We start from the raw sequence: 19,970 nt of genomic DNA on the forward strand, positions 1-19,970 counted from the left end.
TGGGCAGCAGAGGCAAGGGTCCAAGTGATGCTAGTGGTCTGCCCTCTTCTGTCCCAGAGGGGGTCCCCAAGGGGCAGCTGTCAGCCAGCCCCTCCAAGTCTGTGTACCCGCAACCAGACTCTTGCCACAGGTGCCCCGAGCCTTTCACCTGGGATGCGATTAAGAGGACACTTTGGGGGATCCCTGGGTGGCGCAGCGGTTGAGCGCCTGCCTTTGGCCCAGGGCGCGATCCTGGAGACCCGGGATCAAATCCCATGTCGGGCTCCCGGTGCATGGAGCCTGCTTCTCTCTCTGCCTGTGTCTCTGCCTCTCTCTCTCTCTCTCTCTCTCTCTGTGACTATCATAAATAAATAAAAAAAAAAAAAAAAAAAAAAAGAGGACACTTTGGGGCTTGTGCCTGACGCAAATGAGAAACGAGAAAGGATGCTGTTATGAAGTCGTAACTGCTGATCCACGTTTCTGAGAACCAGAGCACCAGAAGCTAAGGAACAGCCCTACCCAGTCATATGAATCTGGCAACGACAGGGCGCCCCAACCCACCCTGTCACTTCCTGGTACAGGCAGCTAGGTAGGCGCATCCACCAGGTGGGAGAGGAAGGAGTCAGGCCTGGCGGAGCAGCAGCCATCTCCCTCCTGAGCAGACTCCAGCTACCAGGGGAGACTGCTCCCCATGCTCGTCAGCCCCCGACACCACAGCTGTGGCCCAAGCAAGGACTGCGACAGGGGATGAGCCACAGAACTCTAGTTCCACACATGTCTCTTTTATTATGGCAAAGGTGAAAACGCCACCTTCCCCACAACGGCAACCGGTAACATTTATCCCAAAAATAACTCGGTACAAAACAGGGCTGCTTCAGAATTTAAAAAAAAAAAAAGAAAAAAAGGAGAGAAAAAAAAAAAAAACCTTTACATGAGTTTTTAAATCCTATCTTAAAACATAAAAGAAACAAATCCATCATTGGCTGCACAGCCCCCAGTCCACCGCCCCCTCCCGCCAGGGAGCACGGAGGAGACATCTGGGTCCTGCTCCACTTGAGAATCTGCTGGTCTCTTTAGCTGGTGTCCATCTGAAACACACAGAAACTTCCGCTCAACAAGAGCCCTCACGCTTCCAGTCAATTCTTGCCCTCCCCAACCCTCGTCTGTGACTTACTCTTGCGTTATAAGCATCCAGCTGGGCATCCAACTCCTCTGCAGAAAGCTGCTGCTTCGAACTCCTGCCAGTGCCTCGACCTCTGCCCCGGCTCCCTCCACGAGTGCCTCTCCTGGTGCCGCCGCCACCACCGAAACCTCCAGAGCCACGGTTTCTAGTCATCCCACCTCTGTTTACGCTGCCAAGGTAGAGGGGACTCACTCACGTGATGTTCAAAGGCCCATGGGGTGAGCGCCCACTTACCACAGGTCAGCACTGTCCCAAAGACCCCAGAACTCACCTCTGCGCGGGTCTCCGCTGTGTGTCAATCTGTGACGTGACGAGCTGAATGTTCATGGGGCGGCCTGTGGCAAAGAATACAAGAGGACACATGCAGTTAGAGGGCTCGAAACGCGCCGAGGGGCACCACACCCCGGTCTCCATGCAAGCACTGGAAAGGGGCTGTGTCTCCAAATGCTCCCAACAAGGGGAGTGGCCGAGCACTACTGGTGGGAGAACGAGATGGTGCCAATGACAACCCCACCAAAACCTCCTCGCTCCTTCTCAGTCCAGTTAGCTGGGTGTCTGGTCAGGTGTCCGGGGTGCTCATGGGTGGAAAGGTGTGGGTGGCCTGACGGAAGAAGAACCGGTACCTTTGTCTTTACGACTACAGCCCCGCACTCAGAGGTGTACTATGGCGGTTCTGAGAAGGCTTCACAGAAGTGAGTCTTCCGGAAGGAGCTGAAGGAGGGGAGGGTGTAGCTTGCTGGATGGGGGTTCACAAGAGGTTGGTCCGGATGTGTGGGGCAGCATGAGAGGTGGCGGAATGGAAGAGAGAGACAAAGGGGCGAATGCAAAGTGTCCTCAGCCACAGGGGTAAGCCATACTCCTGCACGGATAGCGGCCAGCCCGACTCCACGAGACGCAGCCCCTCTAGCATCCGGGTCCAACCTCAGACGCACCATCCAGAGGGACACCGTTGTACTGTTTCATAGCTTTTAGGGCATCTGCCTTCCGTTCAAAGTGCACATCGGCTGTTCCTAAACTGCGCCCGGAGCGGTCATAGTGTACAGCTGCCTTCTTCAGAGTTCCGAATTCAGCAAAGAGTTCCTGGGGGCCGGAAAGAGCAGCTGTTAGTGAGGTGCTTCCCTTCCTGTGGCCCAGGACAGTCCCTGGGAGGGTGAGCTGCTGAGGGGGGGTTATTTCCCTGGGAGGCAGACACGTATTGGGGCAGGGCACTGGTAGTGGAAACCACGGGGTGGGAGGGGCAGATGGGACAGCCACTTCCCGGAGCAGCTGGGTCTGAGGGCTCCTGCCAGTGTGGGGACCTTACATCAGTACCAGGATGCAGGTAAAGGACCACAGAACCCGCCAGTGAAGGGAACAAGATTAAGTCGCTATCTTCTTCAACAGAGGAAAACTGACAACACACCCAAGGACTGTACCAAGAAACCGCAAAGGCCAAGATCACAGAGCAAGGGATGCTATCCGACATGTGGACACCAGCTCACAGGGCCCGTCGATTCGGGAGCCCTGACCCAGCCCCTCCCCCAGGGCAGATTCTGGCTCACCTTTCCCTCTCCTCCTACTCAAGCCTGCCGCAAAGGCTGAAGTCAAGCGCTGCCATGGAAACTGCCCTGACCTCAGGCAGGCTGGGAGTTGGAGAGGGAACCCAGAGTGTGGGGCTACTCCGGCCGCAGGCACACAGCGGGAAGTGGAGTTCACCAAAAGCGGTTTCCAGTGGATGCCAGAAACCACCTTAAAAAAAGTGTTGAGACACCGTGAGTGCTCACCGGCCTTGCTCTGTCCTCCCACGGTAGTCAAACAGCTGGGCTCTGGGAAGTTGAACCCAGGAAGGCCCAGCACCCTGACCCAGCCATCTCTGGGACTGATCCCCAAAATGTCTTTACTTAATCAAAAAACAAGTTTATATGCTTTTGGAATCCAAACAAACAAAAAAACCCAAAAGAACAAAAACACCCCAAAAAAACAAAACCAAAAGACCCCAAAAACCAAAACAACAACAACAGCAACAAAAAGAAAACAAAGAAGCTTCAACCAAAGTCGGGATTGAGAATCATGCCACTAAAAAGAGGGGAAGAAAGACAGGATATAGGTCCTGTACGACATGGAGCCGGGGGCTCAAGGCCAGCGGAACAAAAGCATGCCCAGCGCCGTCCTGCGTCTGTGCTTTGCCCGTAGGCTTCCACAGAAAAAGATCTCTGTCCTCCCAGCAAACCGTTAAAAGAAGTACAAAGTAAACAAAACGCAGATCCTAAGCGAGGCAGGAACAGAAACCGCTCAGGTTAGGTCGAGGTTTCCCGCCAGGAGCGAGGGCTCCGGCAGGGGGTTTGCGCCCCCGCGCGGGGCACGACTCAGGAAGAGCGGCAGCTCGTCCCGCTAGGCCGGGCCCGACCTCCGACACCCCGACCTGCCGGCCGCACTTCCCGGGCCAGGACCTCCGCTCTGCACTCCTGCAGCCCTTAGAGGGCCGGCGGCTGCCCCTGGGCCCCGAGGGCTCCCCGCCCTAAGGTGCGGCGCGGGCGGTTCAGGCCGCGTCCTCAACGGGGCCACCGGGTGCGGGTGACCCGCTCACCGACGAACGCCCGCCCCTCACCTGAATATCCGCGTCCGACACTCCGAAATCCAGGTTGGACACCAGCAGTTTCCCACCCGTCTCCACGCCGGCGCCGCCCCCGAAGCCGCTGTCGAAGAGGTCGTGCTGCCACTTGTCGGGAAGTTGTTTCGGCTGCGGGGGGAGGAGAGCACAGGAGCACGCGGCCCGTGAGCGTCTCCCGCGGACCCTGCGGCGCCCGCACGCCCCCGCCCGCCGTCCCCCCGGCGTCCCGGGCGCCGCCGCTCCCTCCGACCCGCTTCCCGCCGCCTGCGCGGCCGCGCCCAACGCCCGCCGCCGCCACGAGGCCCAGCGCCCGGCCCAGACAAAGGCCGGGAGGGTCTCCGCCGCCCCGGGCGGCCGCCGCGCGCCCCCCCGCCCGCCCGGCCCGAGCCCCCCGGCCCGCCGCCCGCGCCCCCGCGCGCCCCCGCCCGCCGGCCCGCCGCCCCGCTCACCCTGCTGTAGGGCGCCGGCCGGTTCCTGCCGCCGCCGCCCGCCGCGCCGCGGGCGAGGGCCGGTCGGTTCCGGATGGGCCCGCCGCCCCGGCTCACTCGCGCGGCGGCCTGCGCCCCGCCACCGCGGCCGCCCTGGGAGCCGGCCCGGCCGCGGCCCCGACCTCCGCCGCGGCCGCCTCGCTGGCTCCGGTTCAGCTTGATGATGTCGTCCAGAGACATGTCCATTTTGTCGGCCATGGCGGGCGCGGAGTCGGCCTCGGCTCGAGCCCGCGCGTCAGCACGTCGGCGCGTCACTTCCGGGGCCGCGCGCGGCCTGCCGGGACCGAGGCCGGGGCCGCCGGGGATTGGCCGCGGCGGGCGGGAGCGAGGGCGGGCAGGGCGGGCGGGAGCGGGGGCGCGTGCGCCGGACGGCGGGCTCGGCGGGCGCAGCTGAGGTGCAGGCGGCGGCCGCGGCCGCTTTTATACCTTCCCACGCGGGCGCCGCCAACGGAAGGCGGGGTCGGCGCGCGGAGGCCGGCGGGGGGCGCAGGTGGGCGGGGCCGCGGGGCGGGGCGGGCGGCTCCCCTCCCCTCCCCTCCCCTCCCCCTCCCCGCGCCCCGGCCTCGCGCCCTCCCCGCGCTCCCGCACCTCCCCCACCACTTCCTGCGCCTCCCTCCGCACCCCTGCGCCTCCCCTGCCCTCTCCCCGCACCCCGGCGCCTTCCCCACCCCCTTCAGGCACCCCCGCTCCTTACCCCACCCTCTCCCCACACCCCTACGCCTTCCCCTACTCTTTGCTCGCACCCCTGCGCCTTCCGCTCCGCCCTTCCCCCCCCACCGCTTCCCCACATCCCACTCTCCACACACCCTGGTCCCTCCCTGCACCTCACTTTCTCCTGGCCTCTGCGCACTCCTTCTGCATGCTCCTGCCCTCACCCCTTCCCCCCCAACCCCGGGTCCTGCCCGGCACCCCCCACTCTGCACCCTCACCCTGGGGTGGTGGCGCAGGCCTAGTGGGCTGGGTGGTGGTTCCCTGGCGTGAACTCGTGGTCACCTGGGTTGGGGTCTCTATTTGTCAACCCCGATTTAGTCGTATCTCTTTGAAAAAAACCCGTACGGTACGTTTTTGCAATTACTGGCGAAGCCCATGTGCCCTTTTGGGGACGCAGGGCGGACCCTGCAGTCTTCGCCGATAACTCTGGCTCTGGGGCGCGCTGTTCTCCCAAGGGTGGCCCGGGCCCTGCCATTGCCGCTGGTGCAGAGCTCTCAGGGTTTCTGAGCTCTGGCAGCAGGTCCGGCCCCGGCTGACCCTCGGCTGGGAGCCGCGCCCCTTGGGTGCCTAGATGGGTAGCTGTGCAGACTGAGTGTGGCCCGGCGATGTCTCCTTCCCCTGTAGGCTCCGCGGCCATGAAGGTGAAGATCAAGTGCTGGAACGGCGTGGCTACTTGGCTCTGGGTGGCCAACGACGAGAACTGTGGCATCTGCCGGATGGCCTTTAATGGCTGCTGCCCAGACTGTGAGTGTGCCCTGTGCTCCCTCCCCCTCGAGCTTTGCCTGCGGGCCTGGCCAGGGCATCTCCTCGGAAACACCTGCGCAAGGTGCTTGGGTTTTGGGGTCACTCTGCTCAACACAAGCTGACAGAAGAAAGGCAGGTGGTTTGGGCCCATGATTGTGTGAGGAGCCCATGGAAAGTTCTGTAAGAGAGGGCCGTGTGGCTTTTTACTGTGCTCACAGTCAGCCGTGACGCCCGTGGGCCGGGGGACGCTGGAGTGCCATGGGACGATTCTCCAGCGGGCACGCAGGCTGTCGTGGGGGTGCCCGTCCCCTCGGCCAGCGCCCACCGTCGCTGCTAAGCGCTGCTAAGGGCTGTGTTCACGTCCTGGCTTGGAAGTGGCTTCCGGGGCCCGGCTCCCCTCCAGCCCAGTCGCTAAGTGTAGCACCGTCACACCGGACGTGACGATAAGCCCTCGGTGTCCCCCCATTCCTGGTGCTTGCTCACGTTGTCTCAGGTGTCCGTGCGTGTGCTCGCTCAGCCCTGCCCTGGCTGTTGAACGTGAATATAGAACAGGCACTTCCATTCCTCTCCCTCGTTTTTCAAGGCATCTGACCTTTCAGCAAAGTGGTTGTGTCACGCCACAGAGTGCCCACCGCCAGGTTTTATCAGACCTCTCTGGTGGTTTTTGTCTCACCTCTGTCCCATCACGTTCTGGTGAAGTAGAAATGCTTGAGTGTATTTTCTTTTTTTATTTTTGCTTGAGTGTATTTTTAAGTCAAAAACAGGCTTTTGCATCAGCGAATTGTGTTTTTAGCCAAACCAAAGTGAACTTAAGCAGAAGCAGGTTGACCCTTGGGGGGACAGGGGCAGTCCCAAGAGGAAAATGAGACCTGGGGGGACTGAGGGGCCCCTCTGGCCTGTAAGTGACCAGGCTTTTTGTGGGGTCAGGAGAGCGCCCAGAATAACCGGGGTTATTCTTACAGTGAAATTCAAATTATTGAGTTTTAGTGCAAATACTATTTTGTTATGGCCTTGATCTTTACTTTGGCCGAGAGAAAATCTCATCTCCCAGGACTTAATCCATCCTGATTGAATCAGTCAGGTGGGATGTGACCGTAGGAAGTCACTGATTGGCTCTACTTGATTAAGTTTTACTTAGCAGTAAAGCTCACGATCTGGTTTTACTGATTCTGTTTTAATCACTCTCAGGTGCGTCCTTAGGGACACAGCAGAGGCAGTGGGAGCCTGCAGGGGCGCACACTTGCAGCTTCTTGAGCCACAGATTGTTAGCTTCTGGAAAGAGAAGTCTTGGAAAGCATTGCCCTAGACTGGACGTGGGAGCGTGAGCGGTGTGTTGGCGCTGGCGCGGAGCCTGCGGAGCCCAGCTTGTGCCGTTGCAGCTGGGCCTGTGGCTGGCATACCTGTGTTTGCCGGAGTGCTCAGGTCTTGTGGAAGGGGACCCGTTGGCTGAGAGTAGGGGGCTTGGAGCCTCATCTTCAGAGCCAATCCTACCGTGCAGAGTGTGTGACGAGCCTTTATACAGGTGAAGTGACACTGGGTTCCTCTTGCTAAAATTGAGCTCTTGTGAAATACCCTGAGTGACTAAGACTAATAATCTGCTCCCAGGCCCAGAAGGCTTTGGGAGTAAGTCTTCTCGAGAGGTGTTTTCTTTACTAAAGATTTCCATCGAGAGGCAAACAAGCCCTTGGGTGAGTCACCGCTTTGTGCTCCCGTGTTCGTCACATGCCTCGGGTGGCCTGCCTGCAGGTAGCATTACTGGAAGTGGTTCCTTCTTCTAACAAACCTCCCTCAGAGGGACCAAGTGGCCTGGGTACAACCCCATCAGTGGGACACCTGGGCATCCCTTGCCCCCCCACCAGTGTGTCCTCTGTTCGCAGGGGACTCTGATTTCATAGGTGTGATTCCTTTTTCTTTTTTTAAGATTTTTTATTTTGTGTCTTTGACAGAGAGAGCGCGCGCTCGCTCGCTGGCAAGCAGGGGGAGTAGCAGAGGGAGAGGCAGGCTCCCTGCCGGGCAGGAAGCCGATTCCCAGGACTTCAGGGTCATGACCTGAGCTGAAGGCAGCCGCCTTAGCCACTGAGTGCCTCCCCCCCTCCAGCCACCTCATAGTGGTGATTCCAAGCTGAGTTCTGAGTTCTGGGCTTAGGAAGGCTCTGGGGTGGGGGTGGGGGATGTAATCTCAGGTGTCACACAGCTCCAGGCACAGGGTCTCCCCTCCCCCCGCCCCTGTGGCTGGGGAAGCAGAGTGAGTGCGGTAGTTCTTTTTTTGCCAAGTGTATAATTTTTGGTGGTTCGTCATAAAAGTTCCAGAAAGGTAGTGATGTTTTCTTGTAAAAAGTTTTTTTTTAAAGACTGAAAAACACTACCCCAAAGCAAGCAACTAAAAAGACGTGGCGGATGTGTGTTCTGATTTGGTGGGGTGCGGGCACTGCCGTGGGGCAGGGGCTGCTCTGGGGAGATTGGCCGAGAGCTCGGCAGCTTCCCAGCCCCAGGCCGGTGAGGAGCAGGTGCCAGGAGGGAGCTTTATGTCGTCTGGTGTTTTGCAGGACTGAGCATCCTGTGTTTGGTGTCAGGAGTAAGGACTGTGGTCAGAGAAGTCCAAAGGCAGTCTGGGTTTCCTGCAGAGCACCCAGCTTGCATTTAGGATGTGCTGAAGTGGAGTTGCTGCCGGGACAAGATGTCCTGATAGTCCCAGCCCTGGCTTGTCTGTCTGGTTCCTGCTGTTTGTACACCAGTGACAGCTGGATACAGCTGGCGCTCAGCAGGCGTAGAGGACCCCAGGGCAGTGATGGGGGTGACACCCCAGGAAAGGTGGAGGCGGCAAGCCACAGCACCTCCATGCCGATGGGGACCCTGACACGGGGCCTGAGGGAGGTCGTTATGCTCTGTTGGCGCCAGCTGTTTGATGGGATGTTCTTGGTTTTGGAAGTCTTGTTTCTTGTGGTTGCGGGCAGCGTGGATGTCCCCTGTAGCCGTCCACGGAGGTCGTATTTCCAGGCACATGGAGTGGAGTGTGAGCAGCATGAGCCCTGGGCCTTGGTGGTGGGGCCCCTTCAGGCCAGAAATGGGAGAGGTGGGAGGTCACACCTGCTCGCTGGCTGCTCCGGGTGGGGCCACAAGCGCCACTCCCTTGTCTCGTGCTCAGTCTCTGCCACCTGGGAGAGAAACCTCAGCCCCAGGGCCCCAGCTGTCCTTCCCTTGAGCAAAAGAAATAGTTCTCTCTTCAGATAGCAGCTCTTGGGCACGGGTGTGGGGGGTGGGGGTAGGGGGCTGGCTGCGCCTAGCACATTCGTGCTGTACCTCCCGTGTTGCAGGTTCAGTGGTGGGTCTGCAGCTGGGCCTGCACCCCGGGCGGGGGCGGGGAGGGGGATGTGGGCTGGGCGAGAACCGCCCCCTGCAGTCAAGCACCCGTTGCAGGGCAGGGCGGAGCTGTTGGGGGGCACGCTGCAGAGCGTGTGCTCACACTCCTGGTTTCTGTCTTTCCTGAAACACAAGGTGTGAGGCTGTGCACACGAGCCCCCCGGGCAGCCGTCTGGCGCAGGTGCCTGACATCCTTGGGTCCTGGTCCCCGGCTCCGTATGACCTGCTGGTCCTCTCGTCCCCCTCCCGCAGGCAAGGTGCCGGGCGATGACTGCCCCCTGGTGTGGGGCCAGTGCTCCCACTGCTTCCACATGCACTGCATCCTCAAGTGGCTCAACGCGCAGCAGGTGCAGCAGCACTGTCCCATGTGCCGCCAGGAGTGGAAGTTCAAGGAGTGAGGCCACCCTGTGCCAGCACCCGCCCCACCCCCGCTGCCCCGCCACCCTCTTCCCTGGCGACAGCCCCTCCGGTGGCAGTGGGGACACACTTGAAACAAGGACTGGAGCTGTATTTGTTTTTCTTCAGATTGTGACACTTTTATCCAATAAGTAAAACTCATTAAATTGTCTGAACCTTGCTGGAGGCCTCTGCTCGCCTGTTTTCTGGTCCCGATGCAGCGTCACAGTGTCTTGATAGGAAAACTCATGAATAAACATCTCGATGCAATGCCACCAAGGCTCTGAGTCACAGCCGCAGAAGGAGCGGACGGTCAGCCGGAAGAGCCTGGGGGCGAGTGACTGGCTCTGGGGGCTTGGAAGGCCTGGTGGTGCAAGGGCCCTGGGGCACGTGTATTTACTCAGGGGGCTGGCCTCCTGGTCTGCCACCTCTGTGGCACCCTACTTCGTGTCTGGACACTGCCCAGAGGGAAGAAAGCCCTGGGGACCATTACCTTTCCCCAGTCTGGAGGCCACATGCCCTGTGTCCAGACACCCAGCTGCCAGGGCCTCTGTGCTGGTGTCTGCCCTGGAGAGGATGCACCCCAAGGGAGATGGGTTGTGACCAGGATGTGTAGGGACAGTGAGTGGAAGGAGGGGTGCCTGAGGGCCCAGGTCCCCCAGCAGCCCCTCCTGGGTGCTCTCAGCAGCCCCACAAAGTTACATCCACAAACAAGCTTACACTGGCTGCAGGGTCAGGCCAGCTACTCTGTATTCTTGAATGTTTGTGTCTACACTGTCAGGACCCGGGGAGTCACAGGGAGGGCTCTGCAGCCCACTCCCCCTGCTTGGGGGGGAGTCTCCTGGGGTGTCAGACCCTGAGGGCAGCCGCACCGGCCTTCCAGCCCTGCCCTGTGGGGTGGGTGTGCTCGTCCCCAGAGGGGCTGCCCATGGCCCCTCCCGCAGGCTGCGTCCACTGCCCTGCCACCCTGGCTCTCGCACTGTTTCCCGGGCCCCAGCATGGTCCTCGCAGGGCCTGCCTGGCCTCAAGCCGACCATGGGGCCGCCGGCCAGGTCCTGTCCTCCTCCGGCCAGGGATCCCCCCAGGAAGCTCAGGGCCCCTGCGAGGTCCTCTCAGGCCTCTGGGACCTCAGCCGTCCCCCCCTGCTTCCAGACGCTGAGGCTCAGAGCACCTGCCTTTGCCGTCACTCTCCCCTGGCTGCCCCCCAGCCCCCCCCCAGCTGCCCCCCCTCCGGCTCTGGAGCTCTGCTTTCCCAGTTGCTGTGGTTTGAGTCCCGGACGGGCTGATTCCTCCTGGGGGCCACAGATGCTCTCAGGAGAAGGCCTGAGGCTCGGCCGCCCGAGGGCAGGGAGTGGGGGGCTGGAGGGCCTGGCAGCTGTCCCTCCGTCTGCTCTCCCGAGCTCAGGCCTGGCCTTGCTGCCCACCTCTTCCCAAAGGACCCCCAGGAGTAGTCCTGCGTGTGCAACAGAGTAAGGCCCCGGGCGCACGCGACAGCCATGTCGCCTCTACCCCGGGTCGGGCCAGGGGTCCCGCTTTAGGGCCCGAGAGGTGTCCCCCGGGGGCAGTGAGGCCCTATGGGGAGCGGCGGCGCTGTCTCCCCCGCCTGGGGGCACTGAGGCCCTATGGGGAGCGGCGGGGCCCCCCCACCCAGCGGGCTCCCTGCGGCGGGGGGGGGGGGCCCGACGGCGCTGTGCGCCCGCCCCCGCGCCCGCGGCCGATATAAGGCGGCCGCCGCCGAGCCCGCCGCCCCGCGCCCGCGTCCCCATGGCCCCGAGCGTCCCCCTGGTGGCCGCCGCCCTGGCGCTGTGCCTGCTGCTGGCGCCGCCCGGCCTCGCGTGGTACAAGCCGGCGGCCGGGCCCAGCTCCTACTCCGTGGGCCGCGCCGCGGGGCTGCTGGCCGGCTTCCGCAGGTCCCCGCACGCGCGCCGCTCCGAGCCCCCCGGGAGCGCGGGACCCCGGGGCCGGGCCGCCGCCGAGCCCCGCCGCCCGCGGAGCCTCGTGAGTGTGGGGTGGGGGGGCGGGGTCGGGGCGGGGTCTGGGTCAGGGCCCGGGTCAGGGCGGGGTCGAAGTCCGGGTCAAGGCGGGGGCGGGGCGGGGGCGGGGCGCGGCCAGATCGGGAGGGCGGGGTCCGGGTGGGGGCGGGGCGGGGTCAGGGGGTCGGGGCGCGGTCGGGGCGCGGTCGGGGTGGGGCGGGGGCGGGGCGGGGTCAGGCCCGGGCGCCCCCTCAGCCTCCTCCCGCCCCCAGGCCGCGTGTGTCAAGGAAGTCTCCCCGAACCTGCGGAGCTGCGAGCGGCTCCCCGACGGCCGCGCCACCTTCCAGTGCCGGGCGGACGTGTTCCTGTCGCTGCGCGCCGCCGACTGCCGCAGCGCCTGAGCCCCCCGCCCCCGCCCCCGCCCCCGCCCCCCGCGGTAACCCGCCACGTGAATAAATGAGAAGCAGTGCTCGCTTCGGCAGCACATATACTAAAAAAAAGTGAATAAATGAGAAGCGCAGCTGGACTCCGAGTGGGGGCGGGCGGTGCCTGGGGACCCCGACTCCGCCGCCAGACACTGCGGGTCCCCAGCGGGTGTCCCAGCCCCCCCAGGCAGGCAGAGGCACCCCAAACCCTGGGGCAGAGAAGGTGCCCAGCTCGGGCCTCCGCGGTGACCACGCAGGCGCCCCACGCCCGCCCCCACCCCAGGCGGCTCCGCCCTGCTTCCTGGATCTCTTCGGGACAAGGCTGTTACTGGAGGGGCAGCCCCTGGGGTCACCCTTTCTTGGCGCTCCTGAAACACCTCGAAGTAGTAAGCACGGGGCAGTGGCCGCGGGGTGGGGAGCAGCCTGCGGACCTCACGGCGCCCCAGGAGGCCTGACAAGGCCGCCCCGCCCCTCGCAGGCCCAGCGCCCGCACTCAGCCCTCCTCCAGGCTAATCACCTACTTTATTGGGGGGAATCTGGGTTCATTCGAAACCCCAGCCTGCTGAGCCCGACCCTGAGGTCCCTTCTGGGCACGGACCAGGCCCTCCGGGGAGGCTGGCTGAAACGAGGTGGGCACTGTGCTGGGCGTCCCCCAACCCCGTGGGCGTGCAGGGCCCTGCACTCAGAGGCTATGGGAGCCCCACAGCCCCGCTGCTCCCGAGCGCATTCTCTCCAGGGGCACGGGCTTGCCAGGCTCTGGGCCTCCTTTGTCGGTCCCACAGGGCTCCCCGCTGCCTGCAGTCCTCAGCTGAGGGCCACAAGGGGGGATTCTGGACAGGTGTAGGGCTGATTGCTCCCGTCCTGCCCCATCCGACTCCATGCAGGGCAGGCTGGTCCCTCCTTGTCCCTCCGCTCATGAGACCCTGAAGCCCAGGGGACCAGGAGCCTCAAGTGTGGGGAAGCCGGACACCACCACGCCCCCAAAGCTGGGGGTCCCATGCCTCTCACGACTTTCTACCCTAACTTGGGGAAGGAGGAAAGGAAAGCTGGTGGTGGCTGCCCAGCCGAGAGTGGGGATGTGAACTTCCACGGTCACTTCCCTTCTGTGTCCTGCACGGGGTTCTAGTTACATCAACGGGAAGAAAAGGACAGGCCGTGTCTTAGAGGGAAAGGATCCCAGCCCTGTGCTCCGTGGGCCAGGCTGCAGGGTACGGCCTCACCCGGACCAGCTGCTGAGGAACGGATGCCCTTGGTGGGGGCTGAAAACACCCCCACCGTCCCCACCTCTGAACACGTCTGAACTACTGCTGCTCCCCCCTGCCCTAAACAATGAGGTGACCAGAGTCAGCACCCTACAGCCGCCGGGCTGCTCCCAGTGGGCCCTAAGATTCTCTGGGTCCAGTCAGGGAGCTGGAGCCCGGTCCTTCCTGGAGGTGTGGGCTCTGCAGAGCCACAGGGAGTGGCTCCCTTGGCCTCGGGACAGGGTCTCGGGGACGGGCTCCCTGGGATGGGGTCTCCGGGACCCAGGGACTCCTCGCTGCCAGGCCGCCCACACCCCTCCGCCGCCTCCCTGCTGCGTGGACGGTGGGGAGCGGGGCCAAGAGCTGGACACAGAACACCTCCCACCAGGTTTATTTGGTTGTACGCCAGCCAACTGGACAAAGTCGAGAGAACAGTCTGTGGGGAGACCAGCAAGGCCCAGGAAGTGGGGGGAGCGGGCCAGGGCCCAGGAGATGTGCCCACGCGAAGGAGGCATGGTCTGTGACCTGAAGGGGCAATGGGTGTCCCCTCCAGGTCTCTGCTCCCCTGAAGCTGGCTGCCAGGGAGGCTGGGAGGGCAGAAAGTGCTGGGCAGTTGGGCGTCCTGGGTCTGCAGGGGCTGGGGGAGGAGTGGGAGCCAGGCCTTCTGTGGCGCACGGGGCGGTGCCCCCAGGCCGAAGGGACCCCGTGCTCATCCTGTGCTGGGCCACCCCGCTGTGCTGGGTACCCCTCTGTGCTGGGTGGGAAGACCACCCGGCAGGGGGTGGGGGCAGCGCCTGCCCCTTGGAAACCTCGGAACTGGGCGGCGAGGGGGAGCGCCGCAGTTAAGAACCGTGGAAACTGAGGCCTGCAGGCTGGGCAGCAGAGCGGGCCGGGCGTGGGACGTCCTGCGCTCACAGGTCACAGTCGCTCCGTCTCAGGCTGCGCCTCCTGTCGCCTCCTGGACTCCAGGAAGGCCAGCTCCTTGGCCTCTTTCTTCTGGTTGCGGGCCTCATACTCCAGCCTGGGGGCGGGCCGTGTGAGGGGTGCCCAGGCCTGGGGCCGTGGGGGCTGCGGGCACCACCCCAGGCCCCACCCGCCACCCTCACCTGTTCTTGATGATGCGCTGCACAATGAGGTCTGTGGTAAGGTCACTGCCACTGTCAATCTGACAGAAGATGCCCCTTCTCTTGGGCTCCTGGAAGGGGAGGGTGGGGGGGAGGGGGTGAGGGCCGTCCCCCGGGCCCCGAGGACACTGCCCAGCCCCGGGCCTGGAGGGTCATCACCCCCGGATGCCCAGGACATGGACGCGCAGACCCCTGCCGCCTCCTTGAGTGGGGGGGGCGTCAGCTGGGCACCGAGCCCCTAGCCTGGCTCCCACACAGGTGCCATGAGCCCAGGGACCCTCGTGCCCACCTGGTAGGGGTCTGAGCCATCCTTGTCAGGCACGATTTCCGTCTTCCCGTGACAGACCAGGTCCACCTGCGAAGGGAGCGGGTCAGGGCCCTGGCGCCCTGCACTCAGAGGCCCTCGGGGGGACCTGGCCCACCAGGAGCCTCACCTTGAAGTGGTCCAGGAGCTCTGCCGTGACAGCGTAGGGGGCCCCGATCACCACCTCTGACACGTACTACGGGGACAGGAGCACAGGCCATTAGCGGGACTCCGCCAGGTCGGGCCCGTGCACCAGGGGCCTCACTGCCGCACCCCAGCACGGCCCACACTCACCCGGCACGCCAGCACGCTTAACGTCCGCTCATGCAGGTTCATGATGGGGTAGTTCTTCCCCTTGTAGTGGTTGACCTCCTAGGGCCGGAGCGAGCTTGGGTCAGCGCGCAGACCCGGGCAGTGGGGGAGGAGCTGTCATCGCCCCCAAAAGCCCCTCATGGGTGCTCCTCATGGGTGCTCCTCATGGGTGCCCACGGGGGGGGGGGAAGCCCTGGTCCCCAGGAAGTGGCCCCGGGTTGTCTCCTCTTCCATCAGCACCCAAGGCCTCACCCCGTGGGCCACCTGTGCCCAACCTCAACCCCAGGAGCCACTCAAGGGGGCCCCACGCTCCATCCGAGACCTGGTCAAAGTGCAGGCCGGCGATGACGTAGGGCCTCTCTGCCAGGCCATGCACCTTCTCCAGGAAGTCCACGTGGCCGATGTCTGTGTCCAGGTTAAGAAGCAAGTAACAAGACAGGGAGTGGCTGCCTGCAGGACCAGGGCCTCTAGCAGGGCCCCTCGAGCTCCGCCCCAGCCCGGGGGCCTCGAAGAGTCGGTGAGGCTGCTCTGGGTCCCCTGACCCCAGGGTGCATAGGGGGCCAGGCAGGGCAACCCTCCCACACGGTCTCGGAGGATACGGAACAGGTCAAAGGCGCCGGCCACATAGATGACCGTCTCCCCTGGCTGGGGTTCCTTCCCAGAAGCAAACTGGATGATCTTCTGAGATGTCTGCAGAAACTGGGACACCCCCGTCCAGGGGTTCCGTCCCCCGGGGCACTGAAAGCCAAGAGGCCTCTGGTCAGCCAAGACGCTGGTCAGGCACGTCCTTGGCCTCTTCCCACCCCAGAGCCCCTCCTCTGGGCCTAGGGCTGCCTGCGCCTGCCTGTCCGCTCTGGGAGCAGCTACGGGCTGATACACCAGAACTGCAGACCCCCATCGCCCCCACACCTGCCCGCAGAGCCCACAGGCAGGCGCCTCTGGCAGGAACATGCCAGGGCCAGGCTGGGCCAGGGCCCCGTGACCAGTGGGACGTGTGGCTTTGCCCTGTGACCACAGTGGGTACTGCAGCCAACACCACTGCCGCCTGGACCAGCCCACCTGTGGACACTGCCGTTGTGGGGACCCAGCACCCTGAGGCCACCTTCTGGTCACCTGGGAGGAGCCTCCCGAGGAAAGCATCTCCCGGGTGGGTGTCGGGTGAGAGGGCTACAAAGGGAGAGAGGACCAGTCGGCCCGACTAGAGCCAGTCCCTGCTCCTTCTCCAGGGGCCACCTGACCTGCTAGCTTGCCAAGCCTGGCAGCCACCACCTAGTCAGTGCCCAGGAGCCGGGGAGGGTGAGGGTCCCAGCCAGCCTTCTCCCGGGGGTGGCCTGGGGGCATCAGGTACCGGCCTGGCTAGTGGGGGCCGCACTCACCTTGCCAAAGCTGTCCGCGTATTCCCGGTACTCAGAGGATATCTCCTGAATGGAAAGGTGGGGGACATGGAGGACATGGTCAACCCCCAGACCCCGAAACTCCTTGTCCTGGAGCCCGCAGAGGAGTAAGCACCGGGCAGATCGGGTGCTCCCTCCCTCCCAGCAGTGTCCTTAGCCCTGGGACCTTGGGGATCCCGCCCCGTTCCCCCCAGGCTCACCTGACCACTATGATGGGCCTTGGTCACCAGCAACATGCGGCCAACAAGGTCCGTGGTGGACACGCCCTGGGTGCGCCTACACTCTCTGCGGACGGACGTGGGCTCAGGGCTCGCACCCAGACGTGCTCCCGAGCCCACCGCCAGCTCCCCCCGGGGCTGCCTCTGTGCGCACACTGCCCACTCCGGGCCGGACAGAAAACCGGGCCCAGGAGCGTGGGGGAACACTGTGCTTTACCAACTGCAGGACCCACTACAATGGAGGGAGCGTGCTGCCACAGCTCAGTGTGCAGCGTCGGGGGCCTGGCCAGTCGGGGGGTGGGGGGGCGGGCACCACCAGCCCCACGGCGCACACGGACTGCAGATCCGGCCTTGCCCTGCAACGCGCCCTCTGCCAAGGGAACTCCAGGCTGTGCTGTACCCGGAGGAGCCGCTGGCCACAGTGGCTGAGTTCCTCAACAAGATGACACGCTCCTAGTCACACCGTCCTTCTCCCCGCCCGACAGCCACTTGGATGTACCGCATGCGCAGCCCCCTGGGCAGGCAGAAAGAGCCCGGGGGGGGGGGCGCTTTGAGCCCCACTCCTTGACAAGATGGGGTCCTCGCGGGGGCTCACCTGTACCTCCCGGCCGCCTTCACTTCCTCGTAGGTGTCCCGGCCATCTACGGTCAGCGTGATGTCATCTGAGGAGCAACACACGTGTGAGAATGAGCACCCGTGAGCCTCATCCCAGGCCCCTGGGGGCAGGGACTCTTTCAGGGCAAGGACCCAGCGTGACGAGGCCCCAGCACCCTGGTGGCCCCTCCGGCCCGCCCACAGGCCCACCCACTCACTGCCATGGACACAGAAGTCGCAGCTGTACTTGTCCAGGGTCTCCAGCGTGGTAACGTAGGGAGCCGCCGGCACCACCTCGTCCACCCACTTGATGGCGCGCACCATCTTGTACCTCTCCTCCTGAGTGAACACCGGGGGCCCCTTGTGCTTGGAGATCTCCTCTAGAGCCAGGGAAGAAAGCAAGGACGAGGTAGGCGTGGGAGCCCCTGGCACACAGCTGTCTCTCTCCCTGGGCCCTCAGCCCCCGAGGGCAGAAACGCACCCAGTGGCCTCTATCCTGTTCTCTATGGGCCAGTCCAGGTGCTCAGGACGTGCTTGCTGGATAACTGCACAGTTCCCTCACCCAACCAGAGCTCCAGGCAAAGTCCTCTGACAGCCGGGCGCTCCATTCTCGAAGACCCTGGGACCCAGGTTGTTGGGGGAAGGGGAGTGGATGCCAGGGCCAGAAGCTTGACCCCTCGGCTGCATTGTTCAACCTGAGCCGTGAGATGGAGAGCCCCCGGCGGGTGTACCTGCCGCGCTGGGCTCTTGGGAGGGATGGCCATAAGCGTGGCCTAAACCCTTGCAGGGCCTTTAGGGTTAGTCAAAGGCAGCAGCCCCAGCTTACCGTCGGTGTGCACGCCCACAATGAGGTAGTCACCCATGGCCCGCGCCTGGCGCAGCTGGTTTGAGTGGCCGTAATGCACCATGTCATAGCTGTGGAAAGGAAGGATGATGAGTCCCTGTGCTGAGGGGGGGACTGAGCAGCTGGGGCTGGGTGTGGGCGGGGCAGCCTGGCTCCTCTGGGGCTTCCTTAGGGAGCCCTCTGGGAAGCTGCCTCTGGGAATGGCTCCTCAGGCTGAGCTGGGGCTTTCAGAGGGGAGGTGGGCACTCCACTCTCCCCACCACTGGCCCCGGGCCAGATCCAGCGAGCGCGACGGGCTGGGCTGTGCCCAGGGACAAGGCCTGCCGGTCCCCGGGGCTGGTGAGCACAAGGAACAGTCTCGGCTCCCCATCCGGGCCATGGAGCTCTGCCCTCTGCCCTCACCCTCTCCTCTCCCCTACTGCAAACCATGGGGGTGGGGTGGGGGGAAGTCCCTGCAAGCTGTAAACTGATGTTAACTTAGGAGTAGGCTGGGGGATCCCTGGGTGGCGCAGCGGTTTGGCGCCTGCCCTTGGCCCAGGGCGCGATCCTGGAGACCCGGGATCGAATCCCACGTCAGGCTCCCGGTGCATGGGGCCTGCTTCTCCCTCTGCCTGTGTCTCTGCCTCTCTCTCTCTCTATCATAAATAAAATAAATGTTTAAAAAAAAAAAAAAAGGAGTAGGCTGGACTCTGTACTACCCTGAGACAGGTGGATGGTCTTTGGGGCCAACACAAAACAAAGTCCAACAAATGAGCAAACGTAGTTGGTAGCTTTGGAAATCCTGCGCGCTCCCCCACAGCCTCCAGAAACTCAGCGAGGCTTTGCTCTCCGGGGCTGACAACCACCTCCCTGCCACCTTGTTCTAGAGCTTTTATCCTTAAACCTGGGCCTGATGAAGGAGTGGCTTCTCAGGTGCAGGCCCACTTGCTCCCTGGGTGGGCTGGGGAAGACCCCAAATTGGCCCCAAACCAGCTGTCTCCTGAGTAGGAGATGCTCCCTGCTTCTCCAGGAGACCCGGGCCACCTGGTGCACGAGCCGCTGCAGTCCCCGACACCTGTTATTTCCACCACGGCCCACCCAGTCCCCGCACACAGGCCTGTGGGTCACATTGCTCTGGCCCTGGGGGGAGAGGGGAGCTAAGTCCAAATCCAGCAGCCCCACTGGCCCCTGAGCTCCCTGGACAGGCAGGCCAGGGTGGGCAGCTCGGACTGCGGCATGTCCTAGCCACACGGGCCTTGTGGCTGTGGGTGGCCTGCTGGGGCAGAGGCCCAGACAGACCCCGGCCAAGGTCAGAGTCCACCAAGGGAAGCCGTGCTCCCTCTCCCCAAGGTGACTCAGGCAGGGCCGCCAAGGTCCAGCTCTGTAAACTGGCCAGGTAGGGACTATTCCTGCCGTGATTCGCCAGGTAAAGGCCCGAGGGAACATCACAGGTGACAGCCCTCAGACGGCAGTCCTCCTCCTGTCTGCTGACAGCCCCAAACTTCTCTGGGAACAACCCCAGGTCTCCGGCTCGCCGGGGAGAGAACGGATGGGCAGTGTGGCCCCCTGGGCGGGACCCGGGTCGCGGGGGCTTCACCGGGGTCGCGGGCACACGTGTGCTGCCCTGGCGACGGGCAGGCTGGGGACCGACGGCGAGACCGCGGGGAAGTCGCTCTGGGCGCGAGGTGTACCGGGCTGGAGCGGTCCGGCTCGTCGGGGCCGGACACGGAACTCGCGCTGCCACCGGCCGGGGCACCCGCGTCCCCAGGAGGGGCCGGGACCGGGACCCAGGGCCGGTCGGCGGGCGCGTCTCGGCCGGCGGCGCAGCGGGCCCCGCGGCCCCCGCGGCCCCCGCCCGCCCCCCGGCCCGCCCGCCGCCGCCGCCGCCGCCGCGCTCACCAGCCGTCGCACCACACCCGCACGGCGCGCCTGCCCCCCGGGCCCGGGGGCTCCGCACCGCCCGCCGCCCCATGCCCGTTCCGGATCATGGCCCCGCAGCAGCGGCGCGGCCCGACCGGCTCCGCGACTCCCAGCGGCCGCCGCCCGCCAGCCCCGCGCACGCCCCGCCCAGCCCGGCGCACGCGCCGTCACGCGGGCCTCACCCGCCGCGC

At 64.2% G+C, this 19,970-nt stretch overlaps 4 protein-coding genes across 9 annotated transcripts; 2 read left to right on the forward strand and 2 right to left on the reverse strand.

Moving 5' to 3' along the window:
• Positions 1-740: 740 nt before the first annotated feature.
• Positions 741-4,494, reverse strand: ALYREF (Aly/REF export factor). The gene is made up of 6 exons (XM_077854630.1): positions 4,202-4,494; positions 3,750-3,881; positions 2,095-2,242; positions 1,434-1,497; positions 1,154-1,331; positions 741-1,067 (listed from the first exon to the last, which is right to left on the reverse strand). Exons 1-6 carry the CDS (start codon positions 4,436-4,438, stop codon positions 1,053-1,055), a joined length of 774 nt encoding a protein of 257 aa, XP_077710756.1. The 5' UTR covers positions 4,439-4,494; the 3' UTR covers positions 741-1,052.
• On the forward strand, positions 3,786-9,632 carry ANAPC11 (anaphase promoting complex subunit 11). 6 transcript variants are annotated; one of them, XM_077854634.1, is made up of 3 exons: positions 3,786-3,916; positions 5,576-5,695; positions 9,191-9,632. In XM_077854634.1, exons 2-3 carry the CDS (start codon positions 5,587-5,589, stop codon positions 9,451-9,453), a joined length of 372 nt encoding a protein of 123 aa, XP_077710760.1. In that variant the 5' UTR covers positions 3,786-3,916; positions 5,576-5,586; the 3' UTR covers positions 9,454-9,632. The 6 variants fall into 6 exon arrangements, with proteins under 6 accessions (XP_077710760.1, XP_077710758.1, XP_077710762.1 ...); XM_077854632.1 differs by lacking the exon at positions 3,786-3,916 and adding an exon at positions 4,599-4,730; XM_077854636.1 differs by lacking the exon at positions 3,786-3,916 and adding an exon at positions 4,599-4,730 and having other exon boundaries at positions 9,308-9,632.
• Positions 9,633-11,210: 1,578 nt separating this feature from the next.
• On the forward strand, positions 11,211-14,045 carry NPB (neuropeptide B). The gene is made up of 2 exons (XM_077854639.1): positions 11,211-11,449; positions 11,697-14,045. Exons 1-2 carry the CDS (start codon positions 11,216-11,218, stop codon positions 11,823-11,825), a joined length of 363 nt encoding a protein of 120 aa, XP_077710765.1. The 5' UTR covers positions 11,211-11,215; the 3' UTR covers positions 11,826-14,045.
• Positions 13,466-19,913, reverse strand: PCYT2 (phosphate cytidylyltransferase 2, ethanolamine). The gene is made up of 13 exons (XM_077854638.1): positions 19,759-19,913; positions 17,863-17,951; positions 17,255-17,416; positions 17,038-17,104; positions 16,425-16,509; positions 16,207-16,251; positions 15,430-15,568; positions 15,153-15,235; positions 14,813-14,890; positions 14,649-14,714; positions 14,504-14,569; positions 14,197-14,285; positions 13,466-14,111 (listed from the first exon to the last, which is right to left on the reverse strand). Exons 1-13 carry the CDS (start codon positions 19,845-19,847, stop codon positions 14,009-14,011), a joined length of 1,161 nt encoding a protein of 386 aa, XP_077710764.1. The 5' UTR covers positions 19,848-19,913; the 3' UTR covers positions 13,466-14,008.
• Positions 19,914-19,970: the final 57 nt, after the last annotated feature.

This window comes from Canis aureus, chromosome 16 (assembly GCF_053574225.1).
Source record: "Canis aureus isolate CA01 chromosome 16, VMU_Caureus_v.1.0, whole genome shotgun sequence".
NCBI classification, from domain to species: Eukaryota; Metazoa; Chordata; class Mammalia; order Carnivora; family Canidae; genus Canis; species Canis aureus.

Coding starts and splice junctions, on each gene's coding strand:
- ALYREF (XM_077854630.1), bottom strand. CDS start 4,438: ATGGCCGACAAAATGGACATGTCTCTGGACGACATCATCAAGCTGAAC. Junction 2,243..3,749: donor TGTCGGACGCGGATATTCAG/GTGAGGGGCGGG, acceptor TCCGGCCCCCAG/GAACTCTTTGCTGAATTCGG. Junction 1,332..1,433: donor CAGCGGAGACCCGCGCAGAG/GTGAGTTCTGGG, acceptor CTACCTTGGCAG/CGTAAACAGAGGTGGGATGA.
- ANAPC11 (XM_077854634.1), top strand. CDS start 5,587: ATGAAGGTGAAGATCAAGTGCTGGAACGGCGTGGCTACTTGGCTCTGG. Junction 5,696..9,190: donor TAATGGCTGCTGCCCAGACT/GTGAGTGTGCCC, acceptor CTGAAACACAAG/GTGTGAGGCTGTGCACACGA.
- NPB (XM_077854639.1), top strand. CDS start 11,216: ATGGCCCCGAGCGTCCCCCTGGTGGCCGCCGCCCTGGCGCTGTGCCTG. Junction 11,450..11,696: donor CCCGCCGCCCGCGGAGCCTC/GTGAGTGTGGGG, acceptor TCCCGCCCCCAG/GCCGCGTGTGTCAAGGAAGT.
- PCYT2 (XM_077854638.1), bottom strand. CDS start 19,847: ATGATCCGGAACGGGCATGGGGCGGCGGGCGGTGCGGAGCCCCCGGGC. Junction 16,510..17,037: donor AAGGCGGCCGGGAGGTACAG/GTGAGCCCCCGC, acceptor GTCCGTCCGCAG/AGAGTGTAGGCGCACCCAGG. Junction 15,236..15,429: donor CGGCGCCTTTGACCTGTTCC/GTATCCTCCGAG, acceptor ACCTGGACACAG/ACATCGGCCACGTGGACTTC.